This window comes from Podarcis melisellensis, assembly GCF_964234715.1.
Source record: "Podarcis melisellensis genome assembly, chromosome: 1".
NCBI lineage: Eukaryota > Metazoa > Chordata > Lepidosauria > Squamata > Lacertidae > Podarcis > Podarcis melisellensis.
Window position 1 is genome coordinate 15,381,509 of NC_138528.1, and position 22,593 is coordinate 15,404,101.

At 44.2% G+C, this 22,593-nt stretch overlaps 1 protein-coding gene across 2 annotated transcripts in view; it reads right to left on the bottom strand.

Moving 5' to 3' along the window:
• TECPR2 (tectonin beta-propeller repeat containing 2) overlaps window positions 1-22,593 on the bottom strand; it is a 58,743-nt gene that overhangs the window by 6,679 nt on the left and 29,471 nt on the right. Inside the window, exons 16-18 of one of the 2 annotated variants that reach the window (XM_081909024.1) lie at window positions 21,933-22,022; window positions 16,622-16,855; window positions 11,209-11,357 (exon numbers count right to left, since the gene is read on the bottom strand). In XM_081909024.1, the coding sequence (XP_081765150.1) occupies window positions 11,209-11,357; window positions 16,622-16,855; window positions 21,933-22,022 (473 nt within the window). The remainder of the gene's footprint in view (window positions 1-11,208; window positions 11,358-16,621; window positions 16,856-21,932; window positions 22,023-22,593) is intronic. The other variant, XM_081909025.1, reaches the window with a different exon arrangement.

The window sequence follows — 22,593 nt, forward strand, 5'->3', positions numbered from 1 at the left end:
AGAGGACTGGGCCGATGAGACTAAAGGCTCTGTTTCGTGGTGATGTCAAACGAGCCTCATCAACTTGGAGGATACAGGGTGGAACTGAACACTGAGCTCCTCCTGCTGTTCTACCTGTGCAAGCATTGCAGATTATTTATTTATTTATTTATTTAGTGTGCCCCAGTGGCACAATGGGTCACACAGTGGCACAATGGATCCCTCTGCGGGCTGGATTGTGCATGTGCATGCAATTTCTGGCGCCTGTGCAGAAGCGATTTCTGGCACCGCGCTGCGCCGGTTTAGCACAGGACGTGGGGACTTGCCAAGCGGGCAGCTCGTGGGCCAGTTAAACGACCCCCCCCCCCGTGGGCTGCTCCTGGCCCATGGGCCTTAGGTTGCCTACCCCTGATGTATACCACCCTTCGTTCGAAGAACACAGGGCAGTTTGCAACAGAAAAATACAAACCGAGATGACAAACTATATAATATAGAAACACCCTCCGCCCCGCCACCCACATTATTCTGGGAGATCCAGGGCATCCATGGGGGGCAGGAGAAGGTAGGGGAGCCTTGTTGTGCAATCAGATGTCCTTGCGCAGGTCAAATCCTGCCCGTAAATGTTCAGAAACAGTACTTTTATCACTCCAAACTCGGGATAATTATTTAGAAATCCTTTCCAGCCTTTAATAAGCCATTCGTGCATTCCCAACACGCCTGTTGTGAAAAGAAGACTTGACAGATGAAAAGGGAAGTGAGCAAAAAAGAGAGAAAGAAAGAAGGAATGAAAAAGCAATCAAACGTGGGTGGCACTACCAAGGAGAGCTAGCCCTTCATCCAAAGGCTCCTCTTCTCAAAGCGACCACCAAACAGGGGCTACACTGGGAATCACTCGAGGCAGGATGCGTGAGCAGGGCCCATCGCTGACCTTTATCCTGCAATCTCATTTTACAAGCTTCATTCCCAAAAGTACAACTGGGCGCCTGGAGGAAAATTTAGTGCTGCAAGTTTGAACATGTGCTTAGGCAGACACGTGGGTGTCCTCTGAAAACCCTTAAACAGAGCCACACTCTGCTCTGCACCTTCTCCTCTGCCCACTCCACTCTACTAAAATAATATTTTTTCCTTGATCTAACGGCAATAAAGTATTTTTACCCTGCTCTCCAGCTGAAAAGGTCTCCAGAAAGGGGTTACAATGATCAGTAACAAGATGCCGGCTCAGTCGGTAGAGCATGAGACTCTTTAATTTTTCAGGGTTGTGGGTTTGAGCCCCACGCTGGGCAAAAGATTCCTGCACTGCAGGGGGTTGGACGAGATGGCCCTCGGGGTTCCCTTCCAACTCTACAATTCTGCAATTCCATGCTCCTTGTGCAATACACAAGACATGGCACAAAAGGAGAAAGTGACAGGGAGGGAGGAGGGGAAAACAGCAACACCCAGGCACTCCTGCTTTCTGGCAAGGAAGAACGAAGCAAGCTCTCTGCAGCTGCTCCATTTCTGGCCAATTGATAGGGCTAGGCCTTGGTCCAGTATATCTGAAGGAGCATCTCCACCCCCATCATTCTGCCCGGACACTGAGGTCCAGCACCGAGGGCCTTCTGGCTGTTCCCTCACGGCAAGAAGCCAAGTTACAGGGAACCAGGCAGAGGGCCTTCTCGGTAGTGGCACCCCCACCAGATGTCAAAGAGAACAACAACTACCACCAGACTTTTAGAAGACATCTGAAGGCAGCCCTGTTTTTAATGTATGATGCATTATGGTATTTTAATATTTTGTTGGAAGCTGCCCAGAGTGGCTGGGGAAGCCCAGCCAGATGGGCGGGGTATAAATAAATTATTATTATTATTATTACAGTGGTGCCCCGCAAGACGAACGCCTCGCAAGACGAAAAACCCGCTAGACGAAAGGGTTTTCCGTTTTGGAGGCGCTTCGTAAAACGAATTCCCCTATGGGGTTGCTTCGCAAGACAAAAAAAATATTGCATCCCCCCGCGGGTTTTTTTCCGCTTTTTCCGCCCTTTTCTTAAGCCGCTAAGCCGCTTATCAGCTGTTCCGCTGATAAGCCGCTTAACAGCTGATCGCTGGAAGCCGCTTGACAGCTGTAGCGCTAATCCGCTAAGCTGTCAATGGGCTTGCTTCGCAAGACGAAAAAACCGCTATACGAAGAGCCTCACGGAACGGATTAATTTCGTCTTGCGAGGCACCACTGTATTATTATTATTATTATTATTATTATTCCCATTGCTATGATGTTCTTCCTGGGAGGAACCTCTTTGTGGCTTTTGTGTTCAGCAGTAGAAAGCCGAGCATGCTTCCCTTCAGCTCTGCATTCCCAGGGATTATTTTGGCACCCCTCTGCAAACCACACTCACATCTCCAGGCAACCAGAGACTCGTGCATGGTCTGAGGCACCCTGAACAGCTGCAAAGATCAGCATGTCTGAGATTGCCCACCTTCTGAATAGAAGACCTCTGGGGAACCATGTGCACACTGATCTTCATAGTGAGGCGTAAAGAAGGGGTAGGGCACATGTCTATTGCAGGGACACTGGAGGCCAGTCTTTATAAAGGTAAAGGTAAAGGGACCCCTAACCATTAGGTCCAGTCGCAGATGACTCTGGGGTTGCGGTACTCATCTCGCTTTATTGGCCGAGGGAGCCAGCGTACAGCTTCCAGGTCATGTGGCCAGCATGACTTAGCCACTTCTGGCGAACCAGAGCAGCGCATGGAAACGCTGTTTACCTTCCCGCCAGAGCAGTACCTATTTATCTACTTGCACTTTGACTTGCTTTCGAACTGCTAGGTTGGCAGGAGCAGGGACCGAGCAACGGGAGCTCACCCCGTCACAGGGATTCGTACTGCCAACCTTCTGATCGGCAAGTCCTAGGCTCTGTGGTTTAACCCACAGCGCCACCCGCGTCCACGCCAGTCTTTATAGGAGCCCAGTATTGCCTCCTTTCCCCGGCAGCAAGCAGTTCTTCAATTTCTCAACAGATAGAGCAATTATCCCATCACCTGCTACTTGATCCTTTTAATGGATACTGAGCCTGGGACCTTATGTATGCGCCGCTTGTCATCTCTATGCCACTAAATCTTCCATTGATTTGTTAGGATCCTGCCTTGTAGCCACATTGGGTGGGTGTGTTGTGGGAGATCCACGACCAGGATGTCCCTTAACAATAAAAAATAGATCCAAGCAGCTGTAGATGAAATTCAAATCAGCACCGCAGTGCTGCAGGAAGGAAGACATTAGCCTTTTGCCCCCATGTCCAAGCTATTATTTGCCCAATGTTGCAAAATATGCAGGTAACCACAAGCAGGGCCGGATTTAGGTTTAATGAGGCCCTAAGCTACTGAAGGTAATGGGGCCCTTTATATGTCCAGCTGTCCTTTGTCAACAACAAATGGCTGCTGGTTTTTGTGTTGAATATATGCTATATGGTAATTTATGGACCTAACAGGTATCTAAAGCCATTTGCACATAACAAAATCTATTTTATCAAAGTAATTTGTTTTTTATCTTATATTTTGGAAATGTACATTGTTGGTTTTTTCTTTTAATTTTTTTGGGGGGCCCCCCAAAAGAGTGGGGCCCTAAGGTACAGCTTGTTTAGCTTATACGTAAATCCGGCACTGCCCACAAGGCAAAGGGAATTGTGTGTGTGCACCTGTGAGAGATTTCATTTTGGTAATCAGTGCAAGGATTAGGGGAGCGGGTTAAGACAGGAACCTTGAAACTTGCCTGGCAAATGCACCCTGCATATCTCCTTTGATCTTTTAAAAATAACATTGGAGATCCCTTCACAGACCTCCCCCGCATCCCTCCATTACAGTTTTAGCTTTTAGATTCATTATAGCAGGACTAGCTAACAGGTGGATCTCCAATTATTGCTAAACAACAACTCCCATAAGCCAATGTCCAGGGATGAAAGGAGTTGTAGTGTAATAAAAAAATTAAGGTCTTATATATATATAATAAATGTTCGTGAATGTGCCAGCCAGGTGCGTGCATAGATGTGTGGACCACATGTCTGGAGCAGCACAGGAAGACCGTCCTGAAACTATTTTGACTCCCAAACTGACCAAATGTTTTCTCTACAAGGAGGGAGGGGGTGAGGGAACATCCCCATTGTCTCAGGAATTGGGTAATCACCATCTCAAAGGAATGGGCCGACTACCAGGAAAGGCATTATCAGATAACCTGGCAGACAGGAAAAACAACAACATTCAAATTTCTGTTGTAGACCACCTTTTCTGTGATGTAGGTATGATGTTTGTGGGGGGTGGTCTTGGGTTACACCCCTTCTGTGATGTTTGTATGATGTATGGAGGGGTGGTCTTGAGCTCCAGGGCAGGGAATTTAAAATGTCTATATAAGGGTGGGCACACTTTTGTTCTGGGTCCTCCTCCTTTTCTACATGTGAGGGGAGCACCCTGCTACTACGGCTTTAATAAAGACCAGGCTTACTAGCTGCTTTGCTTCTCAGTATTCTCTGGTTGGCATCTGTTATTTTCTCCTAACAATAGGGAACCCACGTAAGGACTCTATACAGGCTCTTGGATACCCCATAAGGGAAGAAGGGCAGATTTTGTTTACAACAGTAGTACACCAACATTTTTGGTGTGTGTGTGTGTGTTATATTACCTATCACTATGTTATGCTCTAATAGTTCAATATTCATGTTATTACTCCTCAAATTTTTATTCTACTCCTTTCCATCCCATCTCCTTTGCATCCTCACAGAAACCTTGCGAGGCGGGCTGGGCAAGAAAGATAGCGACTGGATCAAAGTTATGCCAGTAACGTTTGTGGCCTAGTGTGAATTTGAACAGGGGTCTTTCATCCAATAAACCACACTGGCTCTAAATAGAGGTCACTTTCTCACTCCTTTTGTAGATATGGCTGTTTTGGTACAGGGTGAGGCACTAAAATACCTGTCAAGTGTCTACTCTAGTAGGCACTGATGGGATGTTTCATCACCAGAGTCATGGCACAGAATTCCCCAATGCCTTAAGAAATCCTGAATGCAAGAGGCCCACATGAGTCACCTTGCTCACTCGGTTTAGTTAAGCATCTCTCCTGGATCCCCTTTCAAGCTGCTGTTTATTTACAGCACTGTTTACATTCCCTGTGTCATCTGAGATAAAGATCAAGAACACCTGAGAATTGGAAAGAGTGGATCATCCATCAGCTGTTCCCTTTTCCGTTTCTCTTACTTGAGCCACCACCTCCCGCCTCCTGCCCCTGAGACACAGTAGGAAACTCAAAAAGCTACGAAAAACATATTCCAACACCATAATTAGGATAAGCCGCCCATCCTGCACAAACAAGGCAACACTCGTTTTATTAAGGATTCTTGCCTCTCTTTCTTTAAAGCCGGAGTCGGTCTTAGCTTTAAGCAGGATGAAGCAAGAGAAGCTAATCATGAATTAAGTTGTTTATTATTTCATTTTTACCATCATGGGAAGTAATAGTTAGATTTGCTGCCTAGGCACCAAAACTCAGTTGGCTTTCTTTCTATGAAAGTCGCCTAGGGATCTTCACGTCTAAGGCAATGCATACAACAACAACAACAACAACAACAACAGATATCGACATGAGCCCTTGATAAAACAGTTTTACAGATGCAAGTCTCTCTCTTGCCATACTAAATAGTGCACATTTTCTGACTTAAGCACATTACTGAAAGACGGGGGGTGGGGGGCGGAAATTTTCGGATGCAAAGATAAATCAATCTAAGGATGTTCATGGAAGGAAAGTCTCCAGGAGACCCTCTCCCACCATCCCACCTGGACGGGCTCTGAGGGAGGGATCCAGGTAGCTGCAGGAATTGGAAACCCTCCTTCTGCAAACTTCCCTCAGGTTAAACTCAGAACCCCAGCCTATAAAAGTGAAGAAATACATTCTGCAAAATACTACAAAGATCTTAAAGAATGGCTAATACAGCCATTGAAGGAAGTATGCAACCAGATACTAGAGGGGGAAAAGGGCTCCTGAATCGTGGAAAGACGCATTTATCTCACTTATACCGAAGACAGAAACTGAGAAACATCAAGTTAAAAACTACCGCCCTATATCACTCTTGAATGTGGATTATAAAATTTTTGCAGATGTTTTAGCAAAAAGATTTAAGAGAGTTTTGATGGAGGAGATTCATAAGAACCAAACAGGCTTTCTCCCAGGGAGACATATGTCAGAAAATGTGAGGAACATTATAGATATTTTGGAGATGCTAGAGGTGGACATTAATAGGAAGGCAGTTCTGATCTTTGTGGACGCGGAGAAGGCCTTTGACAACATTTCTTGGAAATTTATGAAGAAGAATCTCCATGGGATGGGGGTAGGTCAAGGGTTTGAAAACGGTATAGGTGCAATATATTCTGAACAAAGAGCGAAATTAATTGTGAACAATGTGGTAATGGATGAGATACCAATAGAGAAAGGTACACGACAGGGATGCCCTATATCCCCTTTACTGTTTATATCGGTCCTGGAGGTTTTATTAAACATGATTAGGAAGGACCAGCTGGTAAAAGGAATACAGGTCGGATCCAAACAATATAAGTTAAGGGCATTTGCAGATGATTTAGTGCTAACTTTGCAACAGCCAGAAGCTAGTACCAAAAGAGTTTTAGAATTAATGGAGATATTCGGCCAGGTCGCAGGATTTAAATTGAACAAACAGAAAACAAAGGTGCTGGAAAAAAATCTAACAAAAGAGGAGAAAGATAGGTTTCAAAGTGAAACTGGGTTGGAAATAGAAAAAAAGGTTAAGTACCTGGGGGTAAATCTGACATCAAAAAATGTGAACTTATTTAAAGACAACTATGAAAAATGTTGGACAGAAGTTAAGAAAGATTTAGACATATGGTCTAGGCTGAAACTTTCCTTGTTAGGCCGAATTGCTGTTATCAAGATGAATGTATTGCCAAGAATGTTGTTTTTATTTCAGACGCTACAGATTCTAGACAAAATGGACTGTTTCAAGAGGTGGCAGAAAGATATATCTAAATTTGTCTGGCAGGGCAAAAAGCCCAGAATAAAATTTAAGATCTTAACCGATGCAAAAGATAGAGGGGGCTTTGCCCTGCCAGACTTAAGACTTTATTATGAATCAGCAGCCTTTTGCTGGTTGAAGCAATGGCTACTTCTTGAAGACACAGACATTCTTGATCTGGAAGGATATGACAATAGTTTTGGTTGGCATGCATATTTGTGGTATGACAAGGTAAAGGTGTATAAAAGTTTTAAGAACCATATTGTCAGGAAAGCATTGTATAATGTTTGGAATAGATATAAGGATTTATTGGAAAGTAAAACCCCTAGGTGGTTGTCACCAATGGAAGCGAAAGCAGTGAAAAAAATTAACATGGACTCTAATTGGCCTAAGTATTGTGAAATTTTAGAATATGATGGCGAAAGACTGAAGCTACAAAGTTTTGAGAAGCTAAAGCATAAAGTTGGAGATTGGTTACACTACCGTCAGATAAATGAGATGTTTAAGCAGGACAGGAAACTTGGTTTTCAGAAGGAGAGGTCAAAGTTAGAAACAGAATTGTTAGAATCCAATACTAAAAACTTATCTAAAATGTATAATTTGCTGCTGAAATGGAATACACAGGATGAAACAGTGAAATCAGCTATGATTAAATGGGCACAGGATATTGGTCATGACATTATGTTTGACGACTGGGAACAGTTATGGACCACCGGTGTTAAATTTACGGCATGTAATGCCCTGAAAGAGAATATAATGAAAATGATCTATAGGTGGTACATGACCCCAGTCAAACTTGCAAAGATTTACCATCTGCCCAATAACAAATGTTGGAAATGTAATGAGGCTGAAGGTACCTTTTACCATCTTTGGTGGACCTGCCCAAAGATTAAGGCCTACTGGGAAATGATCTATAATGAAATTAAGAAAGTCCTTAAGTGGACATTTGTAAAGAAACCGGAGGCTTTTCTCTTGGGCATGGTCGGCCAATTGGTATCAAAGAAGGATAAGACATTCTTTATGTATGCAACCACGGCAGCAAGAATCCTGTTGGCAAAGTATTGGAAGATGCAAGAATTACCTACTCTGGAAGAATGGCAATCGAAGGTGATGGAATATATGGGACTGGCAGAGATGACCGGCAGAATCCGTGACCAGAGGAAAGAGACAGTGGAAGAGGACTGGGGGAAATTTAAAACATATCTAAAAAATTACTGTAAAATTGTGGACTGATAAGATGTTAAGGGGTAGGAAACAAAGAACTACAGCTGTAAATCTTAAACTTCAAGGAAATTTAAAAGGGACTTAACTAAAGACTGATTGATGAGTTGCTCGAAAAATGGTAAAACAAGGATGTGGCGAAGGGAAGGCATGGGGAAGTCAATTTTTGTTGTTTGTTTTTGATGTTTGTGTTTGTCTTGTATTGTCATTAATATGTGTAAAAACTAATAAAAATATTAAAAAAAAAAAGTGAAGAAATACATTCAAAGCGTGAAACGACCATATCATGGAAGCATCATTAGACACCTTTAGGCGCCAGGCGAAAACGTTCCTCTTCAACCAGGCCTTTGGCTGATTGACATCCAATGCCCTTTTAAATGTGTTCTGGGAGGGGAGAGGGTTATTGGTTTGATTATGTTCTTTTTTTTAATCATGCATTTTGTGCTTTTTGTATTGCAATTTTATGCTGTGATCATCAGGATCAGACATCCCATTAAAATGCACTGGGAACTAAACACAATCATATACTAAACATCATCAGAATCAGACACCCAGTGCATTTTTAATGGGGTGTCTGATGATTATGATGGTGATGATGATGATGATTATTATTACTACTACTACTACTACTACTACTACTATTCCTCTCCCCATCTATTATGGCTACAGATTACTAGAATTGCTAAAGGAATAAAACAAAAAGGACTTCATTCTACCCAACAAGAGTGTGCTGTAAATACACCCCCACACCCCTAATATTTATAAGTTGAACAAAATATGATTTACATGGTAAAAGTATAGAAATGCCATTGTGATGAATGAAAACAAAGAGACAATGGATTTACTTCTGGGATGCTCAAATGCCGGAGCAGAGAACAGACTTTTTCTCAAACCTGACAAGAGATTTAAAAGTGCACTTCTCACAGAGCAAAAGGGCATTCTGACAGCTTGTTTGTATACTGTTAGAAGTCCAGAGCAGAGCAGGCTATGTTTTGATAAACAACTGTTCCATATTTTAATAGCTCCCCGCCCTGTCATTTTGCTGACCGCTGATCTCGGCTCAGCAAACAGAAAAACAGGATGGTAAACAGCCGATCTGCTTTCACATGAGAGGGGTGGGGAGTCATCCCACAAGCTGCGGAGAGAACACGATGAAAGGAACATGTGCACATTTATCAGCTATAAGCCAGCATTTAAAGCCAAGGCTCAGATTCACAAGGAGAGGTAAGGTCTAGTTACTCAAATCGCCGGCGAAAATCCAAGAAAGGCGATGTTATTTTAGGCGACAGATTTATGATCCGTATCAACCCTGACAGAAGTCGTGTTGCCCTAGAATTTTGGAGTGTTACACAAGCGGTGCAGCTAAAGACGAAAATTCAGCCACTTGCAGGCAAATTTCATGACTCACGAGTTCTGAAGAACAGCAAATTATTCTATCTGGCTGAAGGATCAGGCTGTCCTGCCTCACTGATGGCAGAGGCTGTATTCTGAGAGCAGGGTTGTACCTGAAGCCACTGAAAACCTTGGCAACACCCCTCTCTCTCACCCTCCCTTCCTGCTCAGTGCCATTCCTTCTTCTGCCCATTGCTGTGAACATGATGTAACGTAACCTCCTAGGTCAAGTCAGTGAGGTGCAGCCCAAATGACATTAACTGGGGTTCTGCAAAGCTTGCTGAATGACTTGATAAGACACTCGCCTGCTAATATCTGTTGGTCGAAAGCTAGATTTGAGCTGGGTTTTGGGGCGTTAGGCAATATGAAGGTGCACTTTTTTTACATTTTCTTGTACCCATTTGGCCTAATGAACTGGAATTCTCCCAGATGCTATTACGTAACCAAGAGATTACTTCTCTGGAAGATTGGGGGTGGGGAACAGCCCGAATTCTTTGCTCTTTGAGATCAACTGCATTAGGCATTGCTGATGTTTGGCAAAAAAAGAAGAATTTCCAGTTTTGGGGGGGAAATGGGATATCAAGACAGGAGGAGAAACCAGGCTGGAAAAGATTATTAGTATCAAGTTCACCTCCAGCTACAAAAGTCCAGTTTCCCCCCATTAATGGCTACCCCACTGTCCACTTCAAAAACAGATGCAGGAATTCAGTTAGGATCTATGCTGGAAAGACAGAATGGTGCTCTGACCATGCACACCAGTGTTCATTCTGGTATCTCAATCTTCTACTAAATAGTACCAAGTCTATGACAGCCTTAAGTCCATAGCTGAGCCCTCCCTCCTGCCCCACAGCATTCCCAGATCTGAGAATCCTCACTTGCCACCACTGAACAACTGGGATCTTTTCATGTCAGAAGGCCTAAAGATTAGTGGCTGAATTAAAAACAAGATCAACATCGTGACATAATATATTAAAATGTAGCTTATTCAGTTGACAACCAAGTCCAGTATGTGCAAAATACAAATCCTATTTTGTCAGTGCAGTAATACGTTCATTTCTGATTTCTTCATCTTCTCTTCTGTTTTTCTGTCTGACGTATTCCTTAGAAGAGTGACATGAAATAATCTTCTAAGTGTCTAATGAAGATGATAAAGTTGGTAGACAAAAGAAACTGGCACTGGTAGATGCTGGCACAGACAGACAAGAGAAGGATTCCTGAATATTCCCCTGTTTCGCCCGAAGGGGCTTCATCAGCTGTGCGTAGTTCAGTACTGTATATAACAGCTACATGGAACTTATTTGTAACAGGTTCTCAGGCGAGGTAAAATACAAGAGAAGATGAAGAAATTAGAAATGAATGTATTACGGCACTGACAAAATAGGATTTGTATTTTGTACATACTGGACTTGGTTGTCAACTGAATAAGCTACATTTTAATATATTATGTCACAATGTTGATTTTGACACTATGAGAAGCTGTATCTAATTTTTCAGAAGTAGTTTCTAGCAAATAACTTTGCAGTTGTTACCATACAGCCTATTACGTTTACGTGTTTTTTTCAGCTGGATTTAGGCATTCTGATGGTTTTGAATTAAGAACAAGGCAACTTGTTTTTCTACCTGGATTGGTGGCTCAATCATAATCCATGCAGGCAGCATCAAACTGGGGTTCAGGGGCTGTGTCCCAACCCGGAAGTAGATTCTGCCACCGCTGTCACAGGCCCAGATGTGCTGTTTGCCACATGCCAAACTTTTAAGTTTCACAGCACCTAATTGAAAAAAAGAGAGGAAGAGGGGCACCCAGTCATTCAACCAGCCATCTTCAATTCTGATTTATGACGCTAGTTAGGGTTGAACTACAAAGCTACTCTGCGCTTCCACCTAAATCAGCTTCAGGAGGGAGTCAGACCACGAAGGCAAGGGTGCAAGGGGAGAGGGGAGGGCTGGAAACTCCTTCCCCCAATGCTGCCGTTGCAATAATAAAAAAATCAGAGCCTCTCATGGACACTTAAGACTACAAAGAAAAATGATGGGCGGCAAACTCTCTTTCCTTAGAAGTTCTTTTTAAGCAGAGGTTGCATGGCCACCTGTCATGCATGATCTAGTTGAGATTCCTGCACAGCAGGGGGTTGGACTAGATGACCCTTGGGGTCCCTTCCAACGCTACAGATTACCTCTCACTGGATGTATGTGAGAATATGGACCCTCTCAGCAGAATATCCAGGCCTGAACTGCATGGACATCTTGTGTGCCATCCAGGGAACGGACAGAACGAGTTAGACTTGTGTTTGCAAGACCCTCATGCAGATGTTAGACCCATGCATTGACTTTTGCAGAGTCTGAGTGCAAGACGGGCAAGAAGGATCCACTGGCTCCCTTGCTCCCACCCCATGTGTAGCCACTATTTGGGAGAATTCACCTGAACTGAGTCATTTACACAAGAGAATACTATGTCTACCATAAGGAGGGCATGGAACATTTCACTTTGTTAGCAATGCGATACAAGTATGAGAGCTGGCTGGTGGCGGGTGCAATGTAAGATGTTGATTCTGCTTGTTTAGCGAGTCCTTTTCTGCATCATCATCATCATCATCATACTTTATTATTTGTACCCCGCCCATCTGGCTGGGTTTCCCCAGCCACTCTGAGCAGCTTCCAACAAAGATTAAAAATACATTAGAATGCCACACATTAAAAACTTCCCCAAACAGGGCTGCCTTCAGATGTCGCCTAAAAGTCTGGTAGCTGTAGTTCTCTTTGACATCTGGTGGGAGGGCGTTCCACAGGGCGGGTGCCACTACCGAGAAGGCCCTCTGCCTGGTTCCCTGCAACTGCACTTCACGCAGTGAGGGAACCGCCAGAAGGCCCTCGGCGCTGGACCTCAGTGTCTGGGCGGAATGATAGGGGTGGAGACGCTCCTACAGGTATACTGGGCAGAGGCCATTTAGGGCTTTAAAGGTCAGCACCAACACTGAAGTTGGTTTGCGGGATAGCTCACTTGGTACAGCATAAGACTTTTATTTCCAGAATCGAGCCCCACAATGGGCCAAAAGATGTTCCTGCATTGCAGGAGACTGAACCAGATGACTCTTGTGGTCCCTTCTATGAAGTGCCTTAGGATAACAGGACACAATGTAGTCCACAAATCACTGACATTTAAAACGATGATTTTCAAAGAGGAACAGGTGGGGGCGGGGGGCGGGACCCTTCATGCAATGCGATTGGTCTAAACTAGAGATGCAACTTTTCACATGACCTCAAGTGAACTCTCCCAGGGAGCCGGTCGTGCTTACAGACCAGGTCTATAAATACATGTTAGCGCAAACAGTTACTAGCAAACAGTGGCTGCCGAACTATGGAACAAGTATTTCAGAGTTAGCCTGCTTTCATTTCTAGCATGCAACGCAAGCAAGGAGCTCTTCTCCCAAAAAACGACTGTGCCATCAACAGGTTATTTTTATTTTCAGCCGCTTCCCCGAGGACTGAAATAGAAAAGTGTAAAGCTGTGAAGCAACTCTCTCAGGTCATTAGGCAGCCATCCATCAGCAAGAGCACTTGTTCCTAGAAACTTCAGCTCTGCTATTTACACTGGAAAAGGCACTTCAAGGAAAAAGGGGGGGGAAAGCACCTACGGTTTATAAGCCAAGGCCAACCTTATCATGTCTAGCGCTTCTGTATTTTGTAGCAGAAACACCTGGATGGGGGAGAAAGAGAAGTCTAAAAAACTGAGTTGCGTTAAGAACTAGATGGTGAAAGAAGAATGGGAACGTTTAAATAATTATCTAGGGGATAAGGGTTCATCAATAAAGACCTGGTTATGTTTAGAATGATACCACATAGGGAAATGTTCCCTGATACCAAGATTCTATGGAATTCTATGGAATGCAGACAGAGAGAATTGTTAAGAATAATGATCTGTTGTGACCTTGACAGAAGCGTACAATAGACGAGCCATCTTGTGTTTTGGCTCATTTCCCCCCTCCCCCCTTTTTTCTTCCTTCTCCTTCTTCTTTCCTTCTTCTTTTTTCTTTCCCATAATGGCTTATGTTCTATGCCACGTACTTTGATATTTTTTGTAGTTTTTTAGCCTTTTCCATTATTAAGGATTTTTCTTTTGTAATTTTGGTTGTTTATATTTATCTGTTTAAAGCAAAATAAAGTTTACTAAAAATAAAATATATTAAAAAAATCTACGAGCAAGGAACATGCCACTTTGCCACATAAGCCACGGGCAAATTTCCACCTCCCTTGTAATTCTTTAATGCACTTTAAAAGAATGCGATGGTAGTTTAACGTTCTTGAGTATCACAGAATTGGAAGCGGCATCCTGTTCTATGGGAGAGCAGCAATGGCGTGGAGGGTTTTTTTTGCATCTCTTGTCAATGGCTTCGTTCTCACATCACAGCAAGACAAAGAGCTCACAGTCACTTTGCTCTAATCTCTCTCTCTCCCATGTTAGGCTAAGCCAAGTTTGGGCTGAGGTTGATGTCTGAACTGAGGCTCATGGCGAAGGTCTCTCCTTTCTAACCATGAGCTGTAGGCAAGGACAAACTTTGACTACAACTCGATGTTCGGCCAACATGCTAAGCCAAACCCGTGGCTTCTCTCCCTGAGTGCAAAAATGGAATCTGTGCTCTTCTCCTCAAAATGGCCGTGGCAGAATGCAGGTATATCCCTAATGCAATTGTGGCTTTAAAAAAGGCCTTCGCACCACAGGTGTGTGGCAGAAAAGAAAGAAAATATAAACTGAATTAAGTAATAGGTCTGTAGGGAGAGAAAGAAAGGATTCACTGAGGGGAAAACCTATCAGGGGGGAAAAAAATATGTATCTGCATTGTTGGTCTTGTGGTATTCAAAAGAACTCAGCTCACTTCCTTCATGTACAGAAGAAAGATAAAATCTCTCCAGTTGAGGGAAATGGCACTAGCTCTGTCCTGAGTTTGCAGTCTAGAAACTCCTGCACAAATGGAAGAAGCCCACATGTACAGTGGTACCTCGGGTTACATACGCTTCAGGTTACAGACTCTGCTAACCCAGAAATAGTACCTCGGGTTAAGAACTTTGCTTCAGGATGAGAAGAGAAATCGTGCTCCGACGGCGCGGCGGCAGCAGGAGGCCCCATTAGCTAAAGTGGTGCTTCAGGTTAAGAACAGTTTCAGGTTAAGAACGGACCTCCGGAACGAATTAAGTACTTAACCCGAGGTACCACCTTACGTCAAAGAAAGAGACCACAGATAAAATGGGGGGGAGGAGTGGTAGCTCAGAAATGTCCCAAGGTTCCCTAGAGGTTGAAAGGGATACCAATATGCTAAGTGATAAAATGACAATTTAAAGTGGCTTTATTTGAAATGGGTTAAAACAACCAAGGTGTTGAGCACCTGACTTCTCCTAGCTTATTCTCATATAGTTTCTTCATGAATTCTATCTTTATTTTAGCACTGTTACATAAGACCTGCCCGGCTCAAAATAGCTGTGGGGTGGGGAAGAGAGTCATCAGCATAATTCTGCTGCTCCTCTGGGTCTGACATTCAGCAGCGCTATTTAAAATAAAGTCTTGTTACTTCTCCCGGCACAGACATCCTGGATCACGGTGGCTTTGGGCCTCAGCGATTCAGCTGTTGGTTTTGATCTAGCTAAGCATCAGGGCTCTCTGAACAAGGGGTCACATATCACCTGCTCTGCATCGCTGGGCACTTATTTACATATGCAGCACAACCTGATATCCAAATGCGCACTTCTCTTATGTAACGTTTTCGGCTTGTTTTCCTATTCCACCTTGGGTTTTTCCTCCTTTCTCCAAAGCTGATGCTAATTGCTCATCCAGAGAAACAAATCTTTCTGCTTGCTAGCACACTGTCAAAGCGAATCCTGCTTCATTTTTTGGAACTCTGGGATATGACAGGGCAGCTCTGATCACGTCAAATGCTATGCCTCAGAAATCTGCGCAAGAGATGTTCGAAAACCTATTGGTGTGCTATTTTAGAAGAAGAAGAAGAAGATTTTAGAAGAAGAAGAAGAAGAAGAAGAAGAAGAAGAAGAAGAAGAAGAAGAAGAAGAGGAAGAGGAGGAGGAGTTTGGATTTGATATCCCGCCTTTCACTCCCTTTAAGGAGTCTCAAAGCGGCTAACATTCTCCTTTCCCTTCCTCCCCCACAACAAACACTCTGTGAGGTGAGTGGGGCTGAGAGACTTCAGAGAAGTGTGACTAGCCCAAGGTCACCCAGCAGCTGCATGTGGAGGAGCGGAGACAAGAACCCGGTTCCCCAGATTATGAGACTACCGCTCTTAACCACTACACCACACTGGCTCTTTTAAGCCTCTTATTTGCTAATGCCATTTCATCAGGTGTTACTTGCCTTGAGTTTGAATTCCAGAGTCCACATCTGAAGTAGAAGTTTTGCTTTCTTTTAAAAAAAGATGAGCTCATCCAGTTTTCCCTTTAACACACCGCAACCCACAAGCATATGGGAAGAAACCCTTTCAGAGCCACAGGGAAGTGGCAGACATCCTGATCCTCTGTGGGCCAGGATAGCATTAATTCTTGATCTACCTTCATCCTGTAGGGCAGGGAATGGGAGCCTCTGGCCTTCCATATACTGTTGCTACTACCAATTATCATCAGCTCCAGCCAGCATGGCCAAAGGTCAGGGATGATGTGAGGATCACAGGTTCCCCATCGCTCCTGTGGGATGTCCACACAAGGATGCTCCCAAAGGATCCACATCACACCTTGCTCCGATGGCACCTTTATTCTGCTTTTTTGAAAATCTGGATTATCTTTTCTTTCCAGTCAAGTCAAAATGGCCCTGCAGTTCTCTGCCCTACCCCTTTCTCTGAGATTAAGATGGCAAAAAAATTCTATGAAGCCAAGCTACCAGAAGGTATCCCTGTTTGATGCTTCAGCCATAGGTTTCACGGGTCAGAGCAATTTTGTGTTCAAATACTCACCAGGTATGCAGAGGGAATGCTCCCCGTCAGTCTGTGTTTAAGTCGGGAAATTTGCATGTGACAAACGAGCTCACAAGGAGTCTTACCTAACTGGGCAAGGTCCAGTCTGGTCCAGTGCATCCCCGTTGGGCAATTTGGTGAGAGTGTCCTTATGAAGACTTGTCCCAGGTGGTCCAGGCTCCATATGGCATCCTGGCAGGCTGAATAGTATTCTATTTCGTCATCAGGGGGTAGCTGAACAGTCGAAGGATGAAACTGAGGGTTTTGGTCGCTGACACAAAAGAGATCCTTGCTGCTTTGGCACAACCACAGAAAGCTTCCTGTGGGAGGGACAACACTTACATGGTTAAATCTGCTTTGCCAGAAGCCTTCGCCGTTACAAAACCATTCAGTGTCTAAGTATCAGTATTCAAACCTAGATTGAATATAGTAAATAATTACTATTACAGTCATACCTCTGGTTGCGAACGGGATCTGTTCCGGAGCCCCGTTCACAGCATGAGCAGAACACAACCCATGTTTGTGCGTGCCACAATCCGCCGCTTCTGCGCATGCACGGGACGTCATTTTGAGCATCTGTGCATGTGCGAGCAGCGAAACCCGGAAGTAACCCATTCCATTACTTCTGGGTCGCCGCGGGACGCAACCTGAAAAGACATAACCTGAACCGAACATAACAAGTGGTATGACTGTATTATTACTATTTCTACCACGCACCCAAGAAACTTTGCATACATAAACCACTTCAATGTTTTTCCCACAGTCAAGCACTATATAAATTTTACAGTATCTTGGCAAAACAGCCCTGTACGGTAAGCCAGCATTATCCCCATAATGCAGATGGGAAGGCTGAGGCTGAAAGATAGCTGCTTAGTAATGTAAGAGCCTTGCTGGATCATCCTGGTTCAGGAAGCCAAGAAGCAGACATAAAGAAATACCCTTTTGCTGTGGTGCTGCTGCTCCCCAGTAACTGGTATTCAGAGACATGCTGCTTTTGATCCTGGAGGTAATGTAGAGCTACTATAGCTAGTAACCACTGGCAGCCTTATCCTCCATGAATTTGTCCAACCTCCTTTCGAAGCCATCCAAGTTTATGACTATCACTGCAACTTGGGGTAGGGTGCTCCACAGTTTAAATATTTGCTTGCTTCATTTTATGCTATACGTTTTACAAAAGACCATTTACTGGAGGCGAGTTTTTTTATGTCTGGCAAATCAACACACACAATGAGTTTTCCAGAGTTGCTCAGGGAGCTAATGCTTCCTTTTTTTTTTTAATATAATTTTTATTAGGTTTATAATATTCAAAATTCAAATTGCAAATACATGTTTCCATAAATCTAATGGACTCCCCCCATCTTCCGATCACTGCATTCTCTGTAAATCCAAAACCTCAGCAATTTGTTGACTTATCTTAAACATAATAATATATCTTCCATTTTATCGTGATATCTGGTCTCTAAACATTTCAATCCAAATCCATTAATTTTTAGTTTCAACACAATAAAATTATTTCATTACACCACTTCTGTCTTGTTGTGCCTTATTTACCAATTCAAAAATTTACCGATACTAAAGCTGTACTTTCCTAGAGAGGAGCATTTTTTAACATTCATACAACTTATAATACTTTTTCAAATAGTCCTTAAATTTTTCCCAAACTTCCTCCGTTTCTTCTTCTCCCGAGTCTCGAATTCTGCCAGTCATTTCAGCCAGTTCCATATAGTCCATCAGCTGCGTCTGCCATTCTTCCAATGTGGGTAGATTTTGTGTCTTCCAGTGCTTTGCCATCAAGATCCTTGCTGCTGTAGTAGCGTACATAAAGAAAGTTCTATCTTTCTTGGCCACCCTCTGGTCTACCATGCCCAGGAGGAAGGCCTCCGGTTTCTTGGGTACGGTAAATCTAAGCACCTTTTTTAGTTCATTATGTATCATCTCCCAGAAGGCCTTCACCTTCGGGCAGGTCCACCAGAGGTGTAGAAATGTCCCTTCCTCTTCTTTACATTTCCAACATTTATTATCAGACAGGTGATATATCTTTGCAAGCTTGACTGGGGTCATGTACCACCGGTATGTCATTTTCATAATATTTTCCTTCAAGGCACTACATGCCGTGAATTTCATTCCGGTGTTCCATAACCTTTCCCAGTCTTCAAACATAATGTTATGCCCCAAGTCCTGCGCCCACTTTATCATGGAGGATTTAACAATCTCATCCTGTGTATTCCATTTAAGCAGCAAGTTGTACATTCTCGAAATTAGCTTAGATTTTGGCTCAAGCAACTCTGTCTCTAGTTTCGATTTTTCCTCCTGGAAACCCACTTTTTTGTCCGCATTAAAAACTTCCTGAATTTGAGCATAATGCAACCAATCTCGCACCTTGTTTTTTAACTTTTCCATACTCTGCAACCTCCATTTATCTCCAATTTTTTCAATTATTTCCCAATATTTAGGCCAGTGGGCCTCCATATTGAGTCTTTTACGTGCTTTGGCCTCCATCGGTGAGAGCCACCTCGGAGTTTTACTCTCCAATAAGTCTTTATATTTTGACCAGACCATAAAAATTGCCCTTCTGACAATATGGTTTTTGAACAATTTATGAACTTTAACCTTGTCATACCACAAATATGCATGCCACCCAAAAGCATTATCAAATCCCTCCAGGTCGAGGACATCGGTGTTCTCCAACAAAATCCAATCCTTCAACCAGCAGAGGGCTGCAGATTCATAATATAACTTCAAGTCCGGCAGGGCAAACCCCCCTCTTTCTTTCGCATCTGTTAGTATTTTAAACTTTATTCGGGGCTTTTTGCCCTGCCAGACAAATTTAGACATATCCCTCTGCCATTTTCCAAAACATTCCACCTTATCCACGATCTGGAGGGCCTGAAACAGAAATAGCATTTTCGGCAATACATTCATCTTTATAGCAGCTATTCTGCCCAACAAGGAAAGTTTCAGTCTTGACCATGTTTCCAAGTCTCTTTTGATCTCTGACCAACATTTCTCATAATTGTCCTTAAACAAATTCAAATTTTTGGAGGTCAGGTACACCCCTAAGTACTTTACTTTTTTAACCACATTTAGTTCTGTTTCTTTTCTGAACTCCTCTATTTCAGTAGTTGTCAAGTTTTTTGCTAAAACTTTAGTTTTTTCCTAAAGGAGCATCTCCACCTCCATCATTCAGCCCGGACACTAAGGTCCAGCTCCGAGCGCCTTCTGGAGGCTCCCTCCCTGCGAGAAGTGAGGTTACAGGGAACCGGGCAGAGGGCCTTCTCGGTAGTGGCACCCGCTCTGTGGAACGCCCTCCATCAAATGTCAAGGAAATAAACAACTATCTGACTTTTAGAAGACATCTGAAAGCAATCCTGCTTAGGGAAGTTTTTAATGTTTGATCTTTTATCGTGTTTTTAATATTCTGTTGGGAGACGCTAAGAGTGGCTGGGGAAACCCAGCCAGATGGGTGGGATATAAATAAATAAAGAAGAGGAGGAGGAGGAGGAGGAGGAGGTGGAGGCGCGGGTGGCGCTGTGGTCTAAACCACAGAGCCTAGGGCTTGCTGATCAGAAGGTCGCCAGTTCAAATTCCCGTGATGGGGTGAGCTCCCATTGTTTGCTCCCAGCTCCTGCCAACCTAGCAGTTTGATAGCAAGTCAAAGTGCAAGTAGATAAATAGGTACCGCTTGGGCGGGAAGGTAAATGGCATTTCCATGCGCTGCTTTGGTTCACCAGAAGCGGCTTAGTCATGCTGGCCACATGACCCGGAAGCTGACTGCGGACAAACGCCGGCTCCCTCGGCCTATAGAGCGAGATAAGCGCGCAACCAGAGTTGTTCACGCCTGGACCTAACGGTCAGGGGTACCTTTAGCCAATAATAATAATAATAATAATAATAATAATAATAATAATAATAATGCTTTGCATGCAGGAGATTCCTGGCATCTCCAGGCCAAGCACAGACCCCTGCCTGGAACTCAGTGGAGAGGGTCACTGCCATGCTGTGTGACAATAGTGGGCTTGATTGCCTGATTCAGGAGAAGACAATTTCCTATGCTGCTTAATCAGCCAGGAACTCTTGGCATATCAGCACTGTCCTCAAATAATCCTAACTACTGGCTGAAATGAGTTAGGATGGGGAAGAAGTGCCTCTTCACTGATGGTTTAATAATGGCAGTGCCCCTCTGTCTCCCACCCTATGCAGCTGCGGCAGAAGCCCCTGCAACAGCTGCAGAAAACTCTTTGGGTCCAGATCTACCGCTGCCTGTATTTCGGCTAGCAATAGCCAGTGCTAATTTCTGAAGCAATGCATTCTGGGCCTGGGGTGGAGGCAGCCTTGGATCCAAAAACTCTTTTGTTCCTGCGAAGAGAACCTGCAATTAGGCTCACTACCTCTGCCAGCTTGGAGCTGCTGTGAATAATCTCACCAATGCTCCGTTGGTTTCAATAATGGGAGTGATGGAATTAAACACATGTTAATCAACAGGGCTGAAGGAAAAACACCCACGCCACATACAACACAGCTCCTGCTCCGGCTGGTGCAAGCCAGCGAGGTTTTGGAAAGTGGTGGAACATCCCTCCTGCCCTTCTCTGCTCAGGGTTACTCCATCACACGACCAAAAGAACTGTTACAGTGCAGACAAGGCACCAGCTTAACCACCAAAGGAACATGGGAATGTGAAAATCAAAGATGCAGACTTCGTTTGGCTTAAGTGAGCGCAATTAATACCGTGTGTCCGTCTCTGTGTGTGAACCGAAAGTAGACCACTCACTTTTAGTCCTGCATTTTTGTTAATTGTTTGTGAACCTTAAATCTTAACTGCCCACGTTAATGATTATTTATGGGACTGGCTAGGGTGACCTGTGCTCTTTTTCCTACTTGTGCTGCAGTGCAGAGCAAAGGCTAAGCCATGGGGTTAGAAGCCATTGTTCAGGTCTGCTCTTCCTTTCTGTCCAGTCAGTGGCGGAGGAAGTCGATTGGGCGCCTGGGGCACATGCCCAGCGCCCAGGGGCGGGGCCAGCCGGGACAGGACACTCCATGGGGCCTCTGAGGAGTCTGCCTGCCTCCTCCCACTCAGCCACCCTACAGCTGAGAGGGAGGTGGCAGGTGGACTGTTTGGGGCAGTGGGGAGGCGGTGGGTGCCCAAGCCACCGCGTCACTCCCAGGCTCCGCGGTGAGTGCTGCCCGCCATTTTGTCACCCACCCAGTGGTGACCCCTGGAACGGCCTGCCCCCACAACACCCCCTTCCTTCGCCCTGTGTCCAGTACACATTGATGCCCTTAGAAATACCTGCCGATATCAATGGTTGGAGTATATTGATGCAAAGAGCTTGTTATCTTTCGCCGGTGTGTCAGAAAAAACAGAATAAACTTGCAAGGCAGCCCCGGGACAGACGTTACCTTCTTTTGCTGGAGCTGCGGAAGCCAACGCAAACGCCCATTTTGTGGCCGAAGCAGTGCCGCGAGGCACAACGTTATTCCAATAAGTACCTGGAGAAGGAAGGAGGAATAGTCTTAGCATGAAAACAGCCAGCTTTCTCCCAAACTCTTCTGGTGCTCCTGAGATTCCTGCTTCAAGTTTTTATTCTATACACCATGGAATTCTCATCTTAGGCCCTTCCCTCCAAGGGAGGTGTGAGAGCGGGCCTTCTCAGGGATGGCCCCCTGTTTGTGGAATGCTCTGTGAGGCACACTTAGCGTCGTCATCACTATCTGTTTTTAGGTGCCAGGCAGAAACATCTTTATTTGCTTTTGTAAGTTGCTCTGAGTTCATCTTTCTGGGGGGGGGGGAGTGACTAATATTATTAGTCATATTATTATTAGTCAATATTATTATTTGTACTAATATTCATCATCACCATTATCTACGCATTCATCTCTCTCATATAATGAAAACTGCTGTGGATATGGAGTAGAGTTTCCACTCAAGGTGATGTTTCCAAAAATATGTATTACTCAGAATATGGTGTTAAATGATCCACTTCTGCTTTTGCCCACTTTGGAAAGGCAGAATTGCCAAAGAGGTTGACCACTGTTTCTCACAGAACTTTAGTGTTTGAAG